Source organism: Akebia trifoliata, chromosome 13 (genome assembly GCF_017979445.1).
Source record: "Akebia trifoliata isolate Shusen 1 chromosome 13, ASM1797944v1, whole genome shotgun sequence".
NCBI lineage: Eukaryota > Viridiplantae > Streptophyta > Magnoliopsida > Ranunculales > Lardizabalaceae > Akebia > Akebia trifoliata.
In genome coordinates this window covers 1,174,294-1,192,232 of record NC_141387.1, presented here as the reverse complement: position 1 = coordinate 1,192,232, position 17,939 = coordinate 1,174,294, and the positions used below count along the sequence as shown (strand labels likewise).

Sequence of the window (17,939 nt, the reverse complement as noted above, 5' to 3'; positions counted from 1 at the left end):
AAAAAAGAGTCGTACTGGAATGACCTCAAGATTTGATCTCATATCACATAGCTTGACGTGAAAGTTGATAGGAATCATAAATGCTTTTTTACTCTTATCTCAAGGAAAAGCATCTATGATTCCATACAGTACTTTCACGTCGGGATGTGCAATGTGAGGTTCAATCTTGAAGTTACTTCAGCATTATTCAGAAAAACAAAAAACAAAAACTTATTTGCTATGATTCATATAAGGTATGTACTTTCTCATGTTTTCAGTGTAAATAATAAAAAATTTCTACCATTGCTCTATTTTTCTAAGAAAATTATATTTTTTTGGATAATCCTTACCGAACCAACATGCACCCCAAGTGTAATCTCAAATATTCACTAAAACCAGGAGGAGTATGTATTAATGGCACTTCAAATATTAAGGAGAGATTTTATTGTCACACCAACTTTTGCTAATGCTACCCCAATTCATATGTAAATCACTAAAGAATTAGCACACATCCTTTTGGTGGCGTTGGCAAAAGAGAGGCAATAGAAGCTTTCTTAAATAATTGCACGTGAAAGACATTTGGATAGAATGAGAGTCGGTCCTCAATGGGATATAAAAATCCCAAATGAGAGGTTAGAAATCAGACTGACTACAGTTATGGTCTATGGGCCTCCAAAATTAGGGATGGGCTTCAAACATCAATGAAGAAAATCCAAGACTTGTCTCGTCATGGTAATTTCAAAATGACTACTGGCAATATGACGCGTTGACACATATGTGGTCTGTACCTGACTAACATGGCTAAGGCACCAAAGGCATAGATCTTTTTCCTTGTGTATTCCCTAGAAAAAGATCTATGATTTTGTGCCTTTGCCACATCAATCACATGCGCCTACGTTATCATGGCTCTTTTGAAATCTTTCGTCTGAATTGAAAAACTTCTCAAAAATATATTCAATCATGTATGGAATTCATTATAAAGAAGGACCACTTTACTAAGTGGCAGGAGCTTGTGGAGGTTGTTCCCAAAGTCTTAGGTTCAAACCCATTCAACCTCTTCTTATACTAAATGCTAACTCCTAACCATCAAACCCTCACCAAGAAAAAAAAATGCATAGAAATCATTGTTTGATTTAAGATTTGAGTTGACTTGTAGAATTCAAATCATTGATATTTGGATTCAATGGAATGCTTAACATATGATCATATTTCTTGTAAATTTTGAACATTTAGGGTATGTTTGATTGCACATGGAAAATAGGGTGGAAAATGAATTTCCATGAAAAATGACATTTTTCAAGTGTTTGATTGCACATGGAAATGGAAATTCATTTTCCACCCCATTCAAAAATTCTACTAAATCATGGATTTCACTTTCCCACCCATAAATCATGGATTTCATTTTCCCACCCATATAGGTGGGAAAATGAAATCCACACATATTTTCCATCCTCAATTATTTTCTACCACCACCACCATTACATTAACCTCACCGTCGTCGTCATCGCCGTTGTCACCATCGCCGTCGCCGTCATCACCATCGCCGTCGACTCCGTCTCCGACCACCTTCTCTCTCTTTTCTTATTTTTCTTTTTCTCCTTCTTTTTCATCACTTACCTCCTCCGCCACCACCACCACCACGTTCTCCTCCCATCTTCCTCACTTACCTCCGTTTCCGTCGCCGCCATCGCCTCCATCGTCGCCGTCGCCGTCATCGCCACCTTCGTCGCCACATCTTCCCCCCTCCCTCTTCCTCGTCATCTTCTTCTTCCTCTCCCCCTCCTTCTCCACTTCTTCTTTTTTCTCATATTTTTCCATGATTTTATCCAAGTGAAATCAAACAATGAAATTTGATTTTCCAACCCTACCTATTTTCCACAACTAATTTTTCATGGATTTGAAATTCCATGGAGAGTGACTTTCCATGCAATCAAACATACCCTTAAGATCTTGGCTTGTACACAATCGTGTATATCCATAATACTTTGAGTTATAAATCACTCAATTATCATAAAGCAACATTACAAGTCCTAATTAAAATATCATGCAAATTAAACTCTTACAACTGTTCTTATTCACTTGCAAACTCGCATAGGCTATGCGTTTATTTTATACTATCATGTTTAACCAAACAAACACACACACACACACACACACACACACACACACAGACACACACACATCTGTATCTAGTTGTGAGGCTGGGCTACAGTTTCTTCATAGGGAGCCTGGCCAGCGTATTCACAGCAGTCCCTGCAGCCACGACTGTTTCGGTAGCCACGGCAGCAGCCATTCCGGCACCCTCGTCTAGGAGGGTATCCCCCTCGTCCTGGATTCCCGTATCCCGGATTACCATATCCAGGATTTCCGTATCCGGGATTACCATATCCTGGATTCCCATATCTAGGATTTCCATATCCCGGATTCCCATATCCAGGATTACCATATCCTGGACCTCTATACTTGGCATCTTCAATGCCATTTGATTCCTCGCTCTCCTCTGCAACACAAAAAGGATTATTAATAGGTACCTGATAAACCATGAAAATTTTACTTGAACGGTTAGACATTGAGGTTAATTATGTTATTTTCATATTAAATTAAATTAAAAAAAAAAAACAAACGAAAAAGACACTTTCTTTACTAATATTTAGTAAGATTTTAATGGATTATTACCGCATTCGAAATCCAACACCACGACCCTCTAGATTTCATGGTAAAACTCAGACCCAAAATAAATTCAGAAATTTGGGTTTGATCCAAGGTCTTGAAAATGGACGGCCATAAAACACCCACAGAACTCTCAAATTTAAATCTAAAACTCAACAGTGAAAAATAATAAAAATTGAATTTTTTTTTTTTTCTTGTGTGTGTGTGTGGGGGGGGGGGGGGGGGTATTTACAAAAAGTGATCAACTTTTGATGAATTTATTACCAAAATATGAACATAACGAATTCGAAGGTTTTTAAAGTGACTATTTCGAAGGTTTAAATTGACAATTTTGCACTATTTAAACCCGTGAAAATGTCACTTTAAACCTGCGAAATAGGCACTTTAAAACCGTTGAATTCATTAACATTCTGAATATTTTTTTTTACAAAAACATGATCATTCACGTTTCGGTAATTAAAATGAAAAATTAGCCCGAATGGTAAATAACTCATTTTCAGCTCACGAAATGGTACTACAAAGTTCATAGAATTTTGCCTCTACAACCTGTGGCATCAGATCATGTTTTTGGATGCCACAAGTAAGAATTGAAATCTTACTAAGTTACTAAGGTTAGTTTGACTCTTAAATTAATCTATGGTACAACTGAGTAGGGAAAAAATAAAAGTGGTCTGACTCATTTCTATTGGTTATAGTGGTATAAATCTATCCTTGTCAAGGATAAGATTGCACTGGCTGTTTGACTTTAAGTATGAAGTGAACTACTAGTAGTAAAACTGAGAATAAGAGCAATGGAAGAGAAATGACATTGTTTGGGTTCTTAAACTCACTTGTTTCAGATGAATCTATAGCTGACACTTGGAAGGAAATGAGGAGAACCACAGCTAACAGAACACCCAAAAGCAGAAAAGCCTTAGAAGAAGCCATTTTCCTTGCAAGAAGAGAAGCAATAACTAGAAGACTATATAAAAGAAAGTGATAGAGGAGGAGATGTGAGAATTGCAATGTACCCTCTCCTCTATTTATAGGAGAGAGAGAGAGAAGAGATAAGTTGAGTAGCCATTTAAGAGAGCGTCAGATATAACGTGGTTGTCTGAGATATGTTGAGTAGCCATTTAAGAGAGCGTCAGATATAAGGTGGTTGTCTGTTACACTTATCAACTTGAGTGGGTCTCCATTCTGAGCCCTACATAAGAAACAGTGCTTAAAGTCAAAGATGCATGTGATATGTTCATGGGACGAGATGGTTATCTGTACACAGCCACGTCAGCGCATGTCTGAACGCAGTTTCGAAGTCAGTGTAGCACGACTCTTTCCAATAATTTCAGTATAAATCCACTTCGAGATCAGGTTCGCAAAGTTTGGTTTGGCCTGTGGCCAAAGCCGCGCTCAAATTGATAAAAAGAGCTGTCAATGAACAAGTTTGGATGAATCCTAGAGGTAGGTTGTGTCGGAGAAATTTGGAAATCAAATAGAAAAGAAATGAGAAAATTCAGAAAATCCATATGAGGTACAAGAAATCTTTAAATCAATATTTGCCTCTACCACATGAAATGTGATTGATAATACGTTGTTGGCAAAGTCGATTCCAGGATACAATGGATTGAATCTGAATTCTTCTTATTGACTTGTTGAATTTAATCATATTTTTTTGAACACCAAAATCTAAATAACACTTTGATCAAATGAGAGAACTTGTGGAGAAGTATTTAGAACATTAATTTTTAAAGAGTTTGTTTGCTGAAATTTTACTCTATAATAAATGACAATAGCAATCTTTAAATAGATTACCAAGAGATGTGTTAAACACACTTTCAAAGATCAATTAATGGGTGTAAAAGCAACCATTGAATTTAAAATCAATTTTATAAAGATTAAGGAGGTGCAACTTTTAATAAAATAAATTTTAAAAAAAAATTATTTTGAAAAAAGTAATTAAATGGATACAACGGTTACCAATTGCTTTTGAGCTGGACCCCCAAATTTATCAAATCGAGCCTCTTGGAGCCCAACTTATGAAAATTAGAAATCTATAATAGCTTTGATGTTGATGGTAATTACTTTCATTTTTCAAAAATGAAATTTAAAAATTAATGTGTTACTCTACCATTCTCTAATTGTTCTCCATGCATTTTCAAGCATACCCGATGAGTTGGTGCAAACTGAATTTTACTAGTTAATTCAAAATTCAATTGATTCAAGTTGACTCAGTGGATTTTGAAGTGGACTCAACAAATTTTAAAATGTTGTATGTCAAAGAGTCGACACATCCTTCATTTCTCTTCATGACTATTTGACTGTTTGGAGCATGTCACCTACCCCTCTGCTCTAGACGACATTGGTATTTAAGTACTAAGATAGTCAATGAGTAGTGGTAAAAAATGTAAGATATAAGGGTGAAGATCCAGTACTCTAGGGTAAGATATGTTATGTTACATAACTCCCTGGCCTTTAATTTTTTTCCTTTTGGGAAATTTAAGCCTTGAGTGTTTGGCAATCTTGGTATTCTTATCTAACAGCTAAAAATAAAAGTGAAGGATCCCTGAGGCAGGTCTATGACATTGGTTCACGATAAATCTATCACAAGAATATGCTTCTTTTGTAGATTCAAACTTGATAAAATAAACACAACATTGGATCCTACAACCTTTATCCTCCACATAAAGGAGGGGTTGGGATTTCATCTCCTTACTAATCCGTGCAACAACTTTAATGAATATCCCTTCCAATTTTATTGTCTTTTCTCTTTTATTCTTTAACCTTAAAGAGGATACCAACACAAATAAATTCTAATAATTATAATTAGTATAAAAAAGAATAATCAATCTTGACTTACTAATTATTAATTAATAATTCACTTATAAAAATAAAAATAAAAAAAATAAGAAACGAAATAAGAAAAAAAATATAATAATTATTATTAGATTTTTTTTTCTTCAATTGGTAAGTTTATTTTTAACGAGATCAATAATTTAGGATCAAATCTAAATCCATTGTATCATCACACCTATAGATTTTACCGATTAAACTAGCTGGCAATAAGGATTATTTATTTATTTAATTAATTATTTTGTGATTGGTGTTATATACTTATATATATGTCCTTTGAGGTACATCCAATTGTAGTCCCAAAAAGGGGTTGTAGGTTGGACCAACGTATTAATTTTAGAAGGATAAGCTTGAGACTTGAGAAGCTTAAAAGTCAAACATGGACCTAAACTGTTTCAATCTTAATTAGTAGATCCAACTGTTTCAATCCTTTACGTTACCAATTTCTATACTTGGCAAGCACAAAGTTGACTTCTTTTGGTTTGAGTTGTATCAAGTTGACTATTGATCAATGAAGACCTGCTGTCTGTGACAGCTTAGTTCGTGCCAGGCTTGGATGAATCCAAATCCAGTCCAGTCCTGTCTAGGAGGGTTGACCATAGACTAGCCCTAACTCGCATCCAGCACAAATCAACTAATCCCAACACCCCAAGTCCAGTCCAAATGGGTTCCAATCAGAATTGGGTTGATTTTCAGATATCATAAAAACTAGAAGGTGACATGTGCAAACGCACATATGTGTGAAGGGCTTATTTGTAATTTAATATATATTAATTAAAGGTTGGTTTTGTAGATTATGTATTATAAAAAAAAGATAATTTTATAATATTGAAAACTAATGAACCTGATTTTAGGTATGTACGATCACAATTTTCTTGATTTTTTATTATCAAAATGACCTTGATTATATTATGTTTAAATGTCAAGGTATGGACATTTATGAAATCCAGATTTTTGATGTTGAACCACTTCTACTTGGCTGCTTTCTCTCATTATAATAATAAAATAAAGATATAAATTTATATATCTTTTAAAATCATTTAGAATTATTTAATAAACCAGCATCCAAAATGGTGTCCCGTTCCTACGGTGTCATGTGTCTACATGACACCTTTGATAGGAGTTTAATAAACATTGTGCTCCTCATCAAACCATTTTTATATGGCACGCAGTCCAATGTATTTATTCTCCAATAAAAATCTATGTAAACACCAAAATTTGCTATAGGAACAGGACACCATTTTAGATTGCGATTCTTATTTGATGTTGCCCCTTCTCATCAAAATAGGGGATCTAATCTCCATCTTACTTCAAAAATTAGAGTAAACTTATAATTTTATAATATATTTTATTTATGTAAGAGCTCATACATCGACCTATATATTTGTACATGTTCAATTTTTGAAGATTCTTGGAAAATAACTCATATAAACACATGATCCCAATCATGTAAACATCCCAACAAACGGGTTTATGTACATCATCATAATACACTGCATTACGACACGTACCAGTTTTCCAGGGTCAATGAAGCATCAAGCCTTAACCCTAACATGTAACTTCACTAGGAAGAAGCTTCATTTCCCTTTTTTCTTATGATGACTCATGAAAAATATGAAATCCCAACCATTAAAATTCCAAAAATATACTATTAAAGTTAGGTTTGAGCCATTTTTTCTGTCGTATATTTGCTAAATTGGTGCCCCACAAAATGGGGAAATTTTAAGAGACAAAGTGGATTTAATTTGGATGGACATCTAAGGGTGTTCATATTCCTGCCCAACTGAAGACTAAATTGCATAGATAAAAAAAAAATAGTTGTATCTTCAGAAGAATCACTGTTAGAGAATAAGATGCATTGTATTAAAATGCATGAGATACATTGTATCATTGTTATTGTATCTCACACAAGTGGAAGGTTATGATGAAGGATATTGTAGAATATATATTGATATTTAGAATATATCAATTAGGATATTCTAGAATATTTATATTAGGTAGTTTTCATATATCTTGGTTGATGTAATGCTTATAAGTACCCTATTGGGACTTTTGTAATATTCATCCAAGAATTATCAATAAAATTCATATTGTCTACAATCACATTGTTCTCTATATAGCCATTTGTCGAATAATTGTAATTTTGTCCATTTTGGACCTTCTTTTCTATTGGTCGAAGGTTTCCAAGGGTTTTAGGGGAGTTTTCTTCGACAACTTCGTAAGCAATTGGGATAGGGTGTGTAGTTTAGTAATTGAGTAGTTCTCTTTGTTTCGGTTTTTCTTGGTTGGTCATCTCAGCTGGCCATGCTATTTTAATGAAATTCATCCTCTTCAAAAGAAATAAAAAAAATCAATCATATTGAACGGATCATCAAACAACCCTAACTATATATATTTTTAATCGGACCATTTGGAGTGAATAGGATGTCCATCTGATCATGATGTTTATTTTTACAATAATGATCTCTCCTATGTACGATAATCCAACCATTGCATGTATATAGTAATCACCATTTATGATACGTATATAGCTGGTAACCAAGTTCAGAATCAACAATAAATCACTGAATAACTCATCGTTAATTGGATGGAGAATTTAAAATTTGTGGAAAAATTAAGAGAATTTTGGGACTTTGCATGATTTCTAATTTAACTTTTACTTTGTTTAAGTAAAGCAAACAACACTAGTACGTAGGTGATTTTTATACATGGAAAGGAACCATTACAAGGGAGCAGTAGTACTCAACATTGCAAGAGCTCATACTCAGAAGACTAATGTTGCTCATAACAACTATTATTCTAATTAAGTGCAACAAACTCGCATATAATAGGCTATATGCGTTTATTTATACACAAAAAGTCGCCATCACACAGACATAGTTTGGTGTCTAGTTGTGAGTGCCAGCTTCAGGGTTCACTTCACCGCTTGCCTCCGTGCCCTCCACCACTGCAATCAAAAACACCAGAGCTGTTAATACAAATAGAAAGCACTATGGCCTCGTTTAGGAACTCTGTAATATGTACTTCTTTAGAAGCACTTCTCTTTGAATCACTTTTATAAGAATCGCTGTTGCAAAATTACTAAGTTCGATAATAACATCTCGAGACTTTAGGTACTGCTTTGGGACCTTTTTTTTTTTTAATGACATATTGGTAGTCATATTAAAAGTTTGAATTTTTCAGTCAGTAGTAATTTTGGCAAAAGAATGGTCCGTTTTGGTAAAATCACCCATCAAGAAAAAATAATAATATGGTATTTACGGTTGTGGTCTACCATGGGTTCATGCCAAGGTGTAATATATGGGTTCTGATGTAGTATGTGGTTCATATTGAGTGGAACACATACCCAGAGAAAGCAGGCAGATGCCGGAGTGGAGAGAGGGAAGTGTTGCGTTTTGAGCGAAGCGAACGACGGCATCTGTTTTTTGGGATTGTTGGGGATAATTAATAGGTTTGGGATGTAGGGACAACGCCCTTGTGGTACAGTACAGGGGTATTATTGAAATTTTCTAATACCTATTGTACGGCTGGGGTTTATTATAAATTCATCTAATGTAATCCTAATTTTTCATATAGTGAAAATTCAGCTTCTTGCTCTTATGGATGTAGGCATACTGCCGAACCACATTAAATCTGTGTGTTTTAATTTTCTTTCTTGTTTTTCCTCTTTTCGTATTATTCATAATAATTGCCACACGTGACAAAACAGGTTCATGCCAATAGATTTTCAGAAGCGATTTTCACCACTTTAATTAATAGGAATATAGATTTGAAAACTCACTTTCTTCTGCATTTGTGCAACAGCGCCTTGCGCACCCAAATCTGCCCCATTGGCAGCATCTGCATCGACCCCCACCACCTCCTTGTTCAGGGTATACTTCACTGCTCTCCTCCTCCTCTGCAACCAAAAACACCGGAGTCCATTACACAAAATGAAATCGGTATGGCCTCGTTGGGGAACAATATCTCCTGCAAAAGCGCTTCTGTAGAAGCACTTCTCTTTGAATCACTTTTATAAAAACAGTGATTGCTTAAGGTCTCTTTTTGACAAAATAGAAAAGGAAAAGTACCAAAACGGTCATATACAAGGTCAAAATTAGTAGTCCAACCATGTTTTTTAGAATATTTATATATCAAAAAAGTTGTATACCCGTCTTGGTATTTATTTTTATTAAAACGGATACCTTGCAATTTTCCTTCTCTGAGCCTTCTAGTGAACCTCAAAAAAAAAAGAGCATGTTGTTTTACAAAATTATTTAAAAAATCCAGATTTATATATAGGGTTATTAGAATTTATTTTAGGTTGAAAACCAGGGTACTAAGGTAAATTCAGCAAAATAACCTGCTTGGGAAAAATATCAGTTCGTTTATATGAATTTTAAACAAAAAAAAGAAGTATATAAGTAGATTCAGTTCCATTCATTACCCACTAGAAGATACGAATTTTGATAAAATAAATTAATAAACACCAAAACGGCTATATGGCCCTCTTGATAAATCTTTGTAAAATGTGATTGGGCCAGTATTTTTGACAAAATACTTGACTGTTTTGGTAAAACACCCCATCAAAAAATAGTACCATTGTATTTGGTAATCAGATGGTTAGAAGTATTCCATGGTGCATATATAGGGTAGTGTTCGGCAGAACGTTAGGGAACCAATGTTGGGAGTAAAAATTTGTCTTATATGGCTTAAAATTTTTGGATTGAGTTGATTTTTTTTTTAAAAAAATTTATTTATTTATTATTATTATTTTTTTTTTTTTTTTTTGTGAGGGTGATCACTATGGTGAGGAGATCATCCTCACAAAAAATTAGCCCAATTTGAAACTTTTAACCCTGTCAAAAGTGGTTTAGAATTGTAAACCGTCAATTTTTTACTATTAATGTGTAAACCACTTTTTAGGTGGATTTAGAAGTTTTAGTTTGGGCTGATTTTTTAGAGGATGATCTCCTCATCATAGAAACCATCATCACAAAAAATCAGCCAAATCTACAACTTTAAGCTATATAGGAAAATTTTTGTTTCCTAACATTGTCTGTCTAACGGGACCTAAATATATATTTTAGAAGTCATTTTCACTACTTGATGGAAATATAGATTTGAAAACTCACTTTCTTCCGCATCTGTGCAACATCGTTTCACACACCCTGATTTGCCTCGTCGACAGCATTTGCATGGATGCCCACCATGTCTTTGTTCTGGGACTACTTCACTGCTCTCCTCTGCCACCAAAAACACCAATCGTTATATCAGACGATAACTCGTTACAATCTCATTTGAGATGACAATATGTCCAAATAGAATAACTTCTATAAAAAGCATGATTACAAAATTGGTCATTTTGGGGATACATATATGTGGGAAATGCATCCTACTATTTGCCTTATGTGTTTTTTCCTACATTAGTTAGAAGTTTTGAAAGCTTATTTTTTGTGAGGAAGATCTCCATGATGAGTAGATTATCCTCACCAAAAATCAGTTTATTCCAAAACTTCTAACCCCATATTTAAAAGTTAAAGAATTGTGGATTGTTCATTTTTTCTAAATCACTTTTGACAAGGTTAGAAGTTTCGGTATGGGCTGATTTTTTGTGAGGATGATCTCCTCACTAAAAAAATCAGCCCATTCCAAAACTCCTAATCCGTGTAGGAAAAAATACATAAGGCAAATAGTAGGGTGTCAAACATAACCCATGACCCTATATATATATGTATATATATATATATATATATATATATATATAGCCTTAGGGTCTATCTTTCTTTTTATCTAAGGTATCAGCTTCTCAAAGAATCCAACTAATCCTCAGGGAACATGCAGTCCCCTCCCACCTTACACATCAGGTAATTTCTAGGATAAATGTCTGAGGATGAATTCTAAGTGGGGGGTTCAAACTCAAGTCCTCCACTTTTCTAAGGAAATTACTAAAAAGGTCATTTACAAAGTCAAAATTACTGTGTGAGCCGTGTTTATACAATATTTATATATCAAAAGAGTTATACCCATTTTGGTATTTATTTTTACTAAAACAAATACTTTCCGCATGGGCACATTTTCAATTTTCCTTCTTTTAGCCTTCTCGTGAACCTCAAATAAAAGAGCATGTTCCTTTACAAAATTATGAAAAGGCCAGAATTATATTTAGAGTTTAGAATTTATTTTAGGTTGAAAATAAGGGTACAAAAGTACATTCATTTACTAGGTACCTGTTTGGAAGAAAAAAAATCAGTTCATTTATATGAATTTCAAAAGAAAAATGCTACTTGACATCCTACAACACTGCCACTGACGTGGAGGTGTGCTCAAACAGAAACCCAGTGTTGTAGGAAGTCAGTATAGAACGTCTCTTGAATAATAGAAGAATAATACTAAGACTAATGATAAAATGACGAAGAAAAAGATCTACGGCATGTCAACCGCGTCATCACCACATACGTTTTAGTGCTTCAATTTAACATGACTCTAATTAGGGGTGGAGTAGTAAGGAGACATTGGGGGCAATTGCCCCACTCAACTTTTTTGGGCATTTTAGATATCCTTAAATTTATGCTTAAATTCGAGGTATCCTTGTATTTTGAACTATTGATATGCCCCGTTTGACCCTGTTACCCACACTCCCTCATCTCTCTCCAATTTTTGCCTCCTCCCTTTCCAATTAATTATAAGTTTGCCCCCACTAAAAGAAAATCCTGGCTCCGCCCCTGACTTTAATATTAGCGTGACTCAAAAAAATAGATACTCAAATAAACTGTAGTGAAATGTGCACAAAATCTATGGTTGTGTGCACATACCACTTCAGTTGAGTGTATTTGAGCATTTTTTCAGTCAGTTTAGCGGCTCAAAATAAAATAAAATAAAAAGTATACAAGCAAAGTCAATTCCAATGCATGTTCCTATAGAAGATGCCAGTTTTGATTTTTAAAAAACATGAACATGGGTATATGTCCCTCTTGATAAATATTTCAAAAATGTGGTTGGACCAGTATTTTTGACAACATAGAGCATGGTATTTGGTACTATGTTGATCGTCAAGAAGAAGAAGAAACTAATCAGATGGTTGGCAATATCCCAAGGTGCAACATGTGGGTTCATGCCAACAGATTTTCAGAAGCGATTTTCACAACTTGATGGAAATATAATTTTGAAAACTCACTTTCTTCGGCATCTGTGCAACAGCGCCTCACGCACCCGAACCTGCCCCATTGGCAGCATCGGCACTGACCCCCACCATGTCCTTGTTCAGGGTATACTCCTTCATTGCTCACCTCCTCTGCAACCAAAAACACCAGAGTTCGTCATACAAAATGAAATCACTATGTCCTCATTGGTGAACACGATGTCTTGCAAAAGCAAAAGTGCTTCTTTTGAAGCACTTCTCTTTGAATAACTTCTATAAGAATTATGATTGCAAAATTGATTATTTTGGGGATATATAGTATCATAAGGTCTTTTTTTGGGAAAATAGGTACTTCTTCGTTTGACATTATGGTAACTAGAAGGTGGCATGTGCAAAGGCATATGTATTAGAAGGGATTATTTGTAATAAAAAAGCTTTTTATACAAAATGAACTCTTTAGAAGCACTTCTCTTTGAATCACTTACATAAGAATCGCGGTTGCAAGATTAATAAGTTTGATAATAATGTCTCGAGGTGCTGTTTTAGGATACAGATTTTTTATCTTTTTTGTTAATGACATATTGGTAGTCATATTAAAAGTCCGATTATTTCCGTCATTATTAATTTTAGCAAAACAATCATCCGTTTCCATTAAAACACCCATCAAGAAAAAAAAATATGGTATTTAGTGTTATGGTCTACCATGGGTTCATGCCAACAGATTTTCAGAAGCCATTTTCACCACTTGATGGAAATATAGATTCGAAAACTCACTTCCTTCCGGATCTTTGCAACAACGCCTCGAGCACCCGTTCCTGCCCCAGTGGCAGCATCTGCAATGACCCCCACCACCTCCTTGTTCAGGATATACTGCTTCATTGCTCACCTCCTCTGGAACCAAAAACACCAGAGTACAAAATGAAATCACCATGGCCTCATTGGGGAACTCGATAGGTCTTGCAAAAGCAAAAGTGCTTCTTTTGAAGCACTTCTCTTTGAATAACTTATGTAAGAATTATGATGCAAATTGATTATTTTGGTAACTAGAAGGTGGCATGTGCAAACGCACATGTATTAGAAGGGCTTATTTGGAATAAAAAACATCAGAGCTATTACTACAAGATGAAATCAGCATGGCCTTGTTCGTGAACTCCGTAATATGTACTTCTTTAGAAGCACTTCTCTTTGAATCATTTATAGTGCCGTAAGGTCTCTTTTTAGGAAAATAGAATACTATTTCATTGACATGTTGGTAATTATATTAAAACTTCGATTGTTTATTGGGTCATTGATTTAGTATCCTAAAAGCATTATGGAGGGTATATTAGTCATTAACTAAACAAATAGGTATGGTTTCTATGTGTCACGTTTTGGTTGGGCTTTAAAAAGGTACATCGGGATCCTAAACAAGCCCTTTTTTTACGTAGCACGCACCCTAATGTGTTTAATCTCCAACTAAAAAATGCCACGTAGACACTGTTTGTTACTATAGGAACGGGACACTACTCTGGATTGTGACTCAAACAAATAAGGGAATTACCATCCTCAAAATAAAACTTCAAGGGTATAAATAGTTTTGCAAGGAAATATTTTCAAGTTAAAGTAGATTCTTTCTAAAATTCCAATGTTTAGTTCTAGCCAAGAAAATATGATTTTTTATTTTGGGGATGGGGGTAGTTATGATACAAGATTCCAGATCTTATACACCCGGGGGGATTGAAACCCTCCTCCCACGCCTCCACACACATACCACGTAAGTCACAATTCAAGGATTTAATACTTAGAATATCTCCTTTTTAAAATTTTCTTGAATTGTGGTTTATGGGGCATGTCTTAAGGGGAAGCGGATCCTCTGCAGCACACGGTTCTTGTAGCAATCATGTAGCACACTTTCAAAAGATGAGAGAGAGAGAGAGGTATTTTTTTAAAAAAAATTAACATCTCAGCCTCTTGATCATGACTTAAATCTGATTAAAAAAATAAAAATAAAAAAAAATAAGTTTTTTTTTGTGCAGATTCATCTCTTTAAAAATGAACGGCTAGCTACTGAACTCCCCATATTTTAAGCTGTAAAATCTAATTTTATCGCTAATGTGGTGCTCTTTCAATGGTTGAAAATATGCTACAAGAACCTTGTGCTACAAAAGATCTGCTTCCATATTGTGGTGTGGGATGGGTGCATACGATCTGGACTCCACCCACATTTCAAATATGGCCACATGGATACTACTTCGACTATTATTCCGAGTCATTGTAGCAAGCCTCTTATTAGATATTTCATGGGGTTGGATTGTAATTTTCATAAAATACGGGACCATTTTGATAGAACACCCATCAAGAATATTGGAGCATGATATTTAATACAAAGGGAGTGGATCCTCTGTATCACGCTCTTTTGGACGATTAAGATAGGGCCATGTCAGCAAGACAATAGAAACACACCGTTGAAATTGTAGATCATGTAAAAAAAAAGTTTTTTTTTTTTTTTGGTTAAATTAATCAAATCTAACCCATTTACACTAGAGGACTGTGGTGTTTTTCTGTCTTGATGGGTACTCACCTATAGACAAAGCTCTACGTGTGCATGGAACTTCAAAAGACTATGACCTTCCAAAATAGTAATAATAATTACCAAGACCACACCTCAAGAGGTGGAGGTTTTGAGTTCGAATCCCCCTTTAGTTACCACCCTCAGGGATTTATCCCAGAAATTATGGAGCAAATTTGGAGAGGGAATTACACGTATCCCGAGGATTTGTCGGGTGCTTTAAGAGGCCCAAATACCTCAGCTTCCAATAATAATAACAATAATCTCATGGTTAGTAATGTCCCAAGGTGCTACATATGGGGAAGAGATTTGCACCATAATATCATCCCTCGCATGATGGAAATAAAAGCTTAATTAGCTTAACCCATGCACTATTTTTTTTTTTTTAATAACCGAGTGTCCGGGCCAACTTGCGTGCACCACAACTAATCTCGGGGAGGACTACCACAGCAACCCACCGTCATGGTCCCCCAGTTAAATCATGAGAAAAACCCAAGAGGAAAATCGAACCCGTGACGTGCGCCTAACCCACAGTTCAACCTATGGGTGGGTTAACCCATGCACTATTTACTAGTAATAAAACCTAGATTTAAGAAAAAATGATATATGGATTCCTAAACTCACCTCCTTTAGAAGTCTCAGCTACATCCCTAGCTGCCACTTCAGAGGAGATGAAGAGAACAACAGCTAAGAGAACACCAAGAAGAAGAAAAACCTTAGAAGAAGCCATTTCCTTACAAGAAGAAGTATTAACTACGTACAACACTATATATAAAAGTAAGTATTTGTTGATAAAGAGATGGGATGCATGGGAAGTGCAATGTACTCTCTTCCCCTATTTATAGATAAAGTGAGGGAGAGAGTGGCCATTTTAGAGTGCGTCAGATATGACACACGAGTTTATGTCCTCTCTTCACAAGAATGCATTGGTATCAAGATTTGCTGTCAAGGATTGAGGCTGCAAGCTGTTAAATGAACAACAGATGTCTTCACCTTTCATATACATCTTTTTTTTTCTTTTTTATCAAGTACTAATGTAAATTCTATGAATCTGTAGAAGCTCTTTTTTTTTTCCTTAAGGGAGAAAACTAGCTTCTGAATCTTATATACCGTCTCTTGAGAAATATTAATCTCACTAATATCTAATACAATTTATTGCATTTTGGTTTGTAGTTTTGGAATTATAAAGATTTTGAATTCTGCTTTTTAATCTTTTGAAATAGTTAATTTCCTTGCTTCTTGTAGTAAAATCTAGTATAGTTTTAAGAGAGAGAGAGAATGTGATACATGAGCATGACTATAGGCGGTGGGCTCATGAGTATGGCTCTCAACAACATTGTAACATAGAAAAAATTAATTAGTAACTGAAATTATAAAACTCATTAAGATCTTTAAAATACATTTTGAAAGATCTTAAATGAATAATTTTTTTTTCATAAATGGAGAAAAGTGTTCAAAGGATTCCAAGACTTGGGTTTGGGACTAAAACTTGTGTATCTCAAAGTGAAGAAGAAGATCGAATCTATTCATAGACTATGAATTATTGCCAATCACATAAATATGTGTTTTTTTATTTGTTCTTTATTTTCTTTATATTCTCCTTTTGATGAATTAAGATTCAGACTCACTGTTCATTTTAATTACCAAAATATGAACAGTAATGATATCAGAGGTTACAATTACACAGGTTTAAAGTGATAATTTCGTAGGTACAACAAAAAAACTAGTGAGTTGTCATTTTAAACCTGCTATCTCATTACTTGAAAAACCTGCAATTTCGCACGTTCACGTTTCGATAATTAAAATGAACAGTTTGCTAGAATCGTAATTAAATTCAGCTAACGAAATGGTAATTTACCCTATTATTAGTCTTTGATTTACGTGAAAACCAAATCTCAAAGGAAAATGCTTGTACACACATCTATATCAGCAATGTGTGAAATGATGTCAATTTGAATGTCACTCCAACACGACTCAATCTCAAAATATTAAAGGAGTAAAATACAGAAAAGCCACCATGTATTATCCTATGTCCTATGGTAGGTCCAAAAGATGAGGGTTGTAGGTGGGCCCAAGATACTGGCTTTTTGAAGGATAAGTTTGAGAATGGACAAGTTGAAAGTCAAGGGTAGGAAGAAAACTGTTTTGATCTTGATAGTAGATCCAATGGTGGTGATGTCATAGCTATCTCGAGAACGAAGTGAAAGACAAAATAGCCCTCTAATATCATGCTTTTGAATCTCAATTTTTCTTTGATCCTGTATAGAGTGGGGACTGATTGACGTCTAGAATTCAATGGACAAAGACTTACCTTCAACTACAAATGACATTATCCATTATAAGTGTTGCATAAGACGCATCACGAGGTATATAATACCATTGTTCCATATATCTATTTTTTCCTAATGAATTCCAGTATCGATAAGAATTTGAGCTCTTATTGTTCCTATGTTATGGTATGAATATAACATACCATTTGTTATGTATGGATGATGAGATTCTATTGAGACAGAGTCAATTCCGGTAAGACTTATTGAACGTTCTAATTGGCGTGCATCCATCAGGAAGTTTATCATAAATTAATAATTTGACCCACTTTAAGTCTCTATGTTTTTTTGGTTGAGTTTTTAAAAAGTAGTCGTGATAATCTGACGTTATTTTTTTGTACGTTCCCTTTCACAGAATCGTACAAAACCATAAACATTTGTCCTTGTGTATCCTAAAGCAATGGATCTACTGTGCTGTGAAAGGACCGTACAAAGAGTCTCATATTATCACGATTCATTTTTAAAT

The 17,939-nt window shown here is 34.7% G+C and overlaps 2 protein-coding genes across 2 annotated transcripts; both read right to left on the bottom strand.

Moving 5' to 3' along the window:
- Positions 1–2,000: 2,000 nt before the first annotated feature.
- LOC147387149 (uncharacterized) lies at positions 2,001–3,696 on the bottom strand. The gene is made up of 2 exons (XM_086421310.1): positions 3,480–3,696; positions 2,001–2,479 (listed from the first exon to the last, which is right to left on the bottom strand). Exons 1-2 carry the CDS (start codon positions 3,574–3,576, stop codon positions 2,169–2,171), a joined length of 408 nt encoding a protein of 135 aa, XP_086277436.1. The 5' UTR covers positions 3,577–3,696; the 3' UTR covers positions 2,001–2,168.
- Positions 3,697–8,116: 4,420 nt separating this feature from the next.
- On the bottom strand, positions 8,117–15,972 carry LOC147387148 (uncharacterized). Its single transcript, XM_086421428.1, has 6 exons — positions 15,771–15,972; positions 13,373–13,489; positions 12,635–12,751; positions 10,593–10,703; positions 9,260–9,376; positions 8,117–8,425 (listed from the first exon to the last, which is right to left on the bottom strand). Exons 1-6 carry the CDS (start codon positions 15,874–15,876, stop codon positions 8,367–8,369), a joined length of 627 nt encoding a protein of 208 aa, XP_086277554.1. The 5' UTR covers positions 15,877–15,972; the 3' UTR covers positions 8,117–8,366.
- Positions 15,973–17,939: the final 1,967 nt, after the last annotated feature.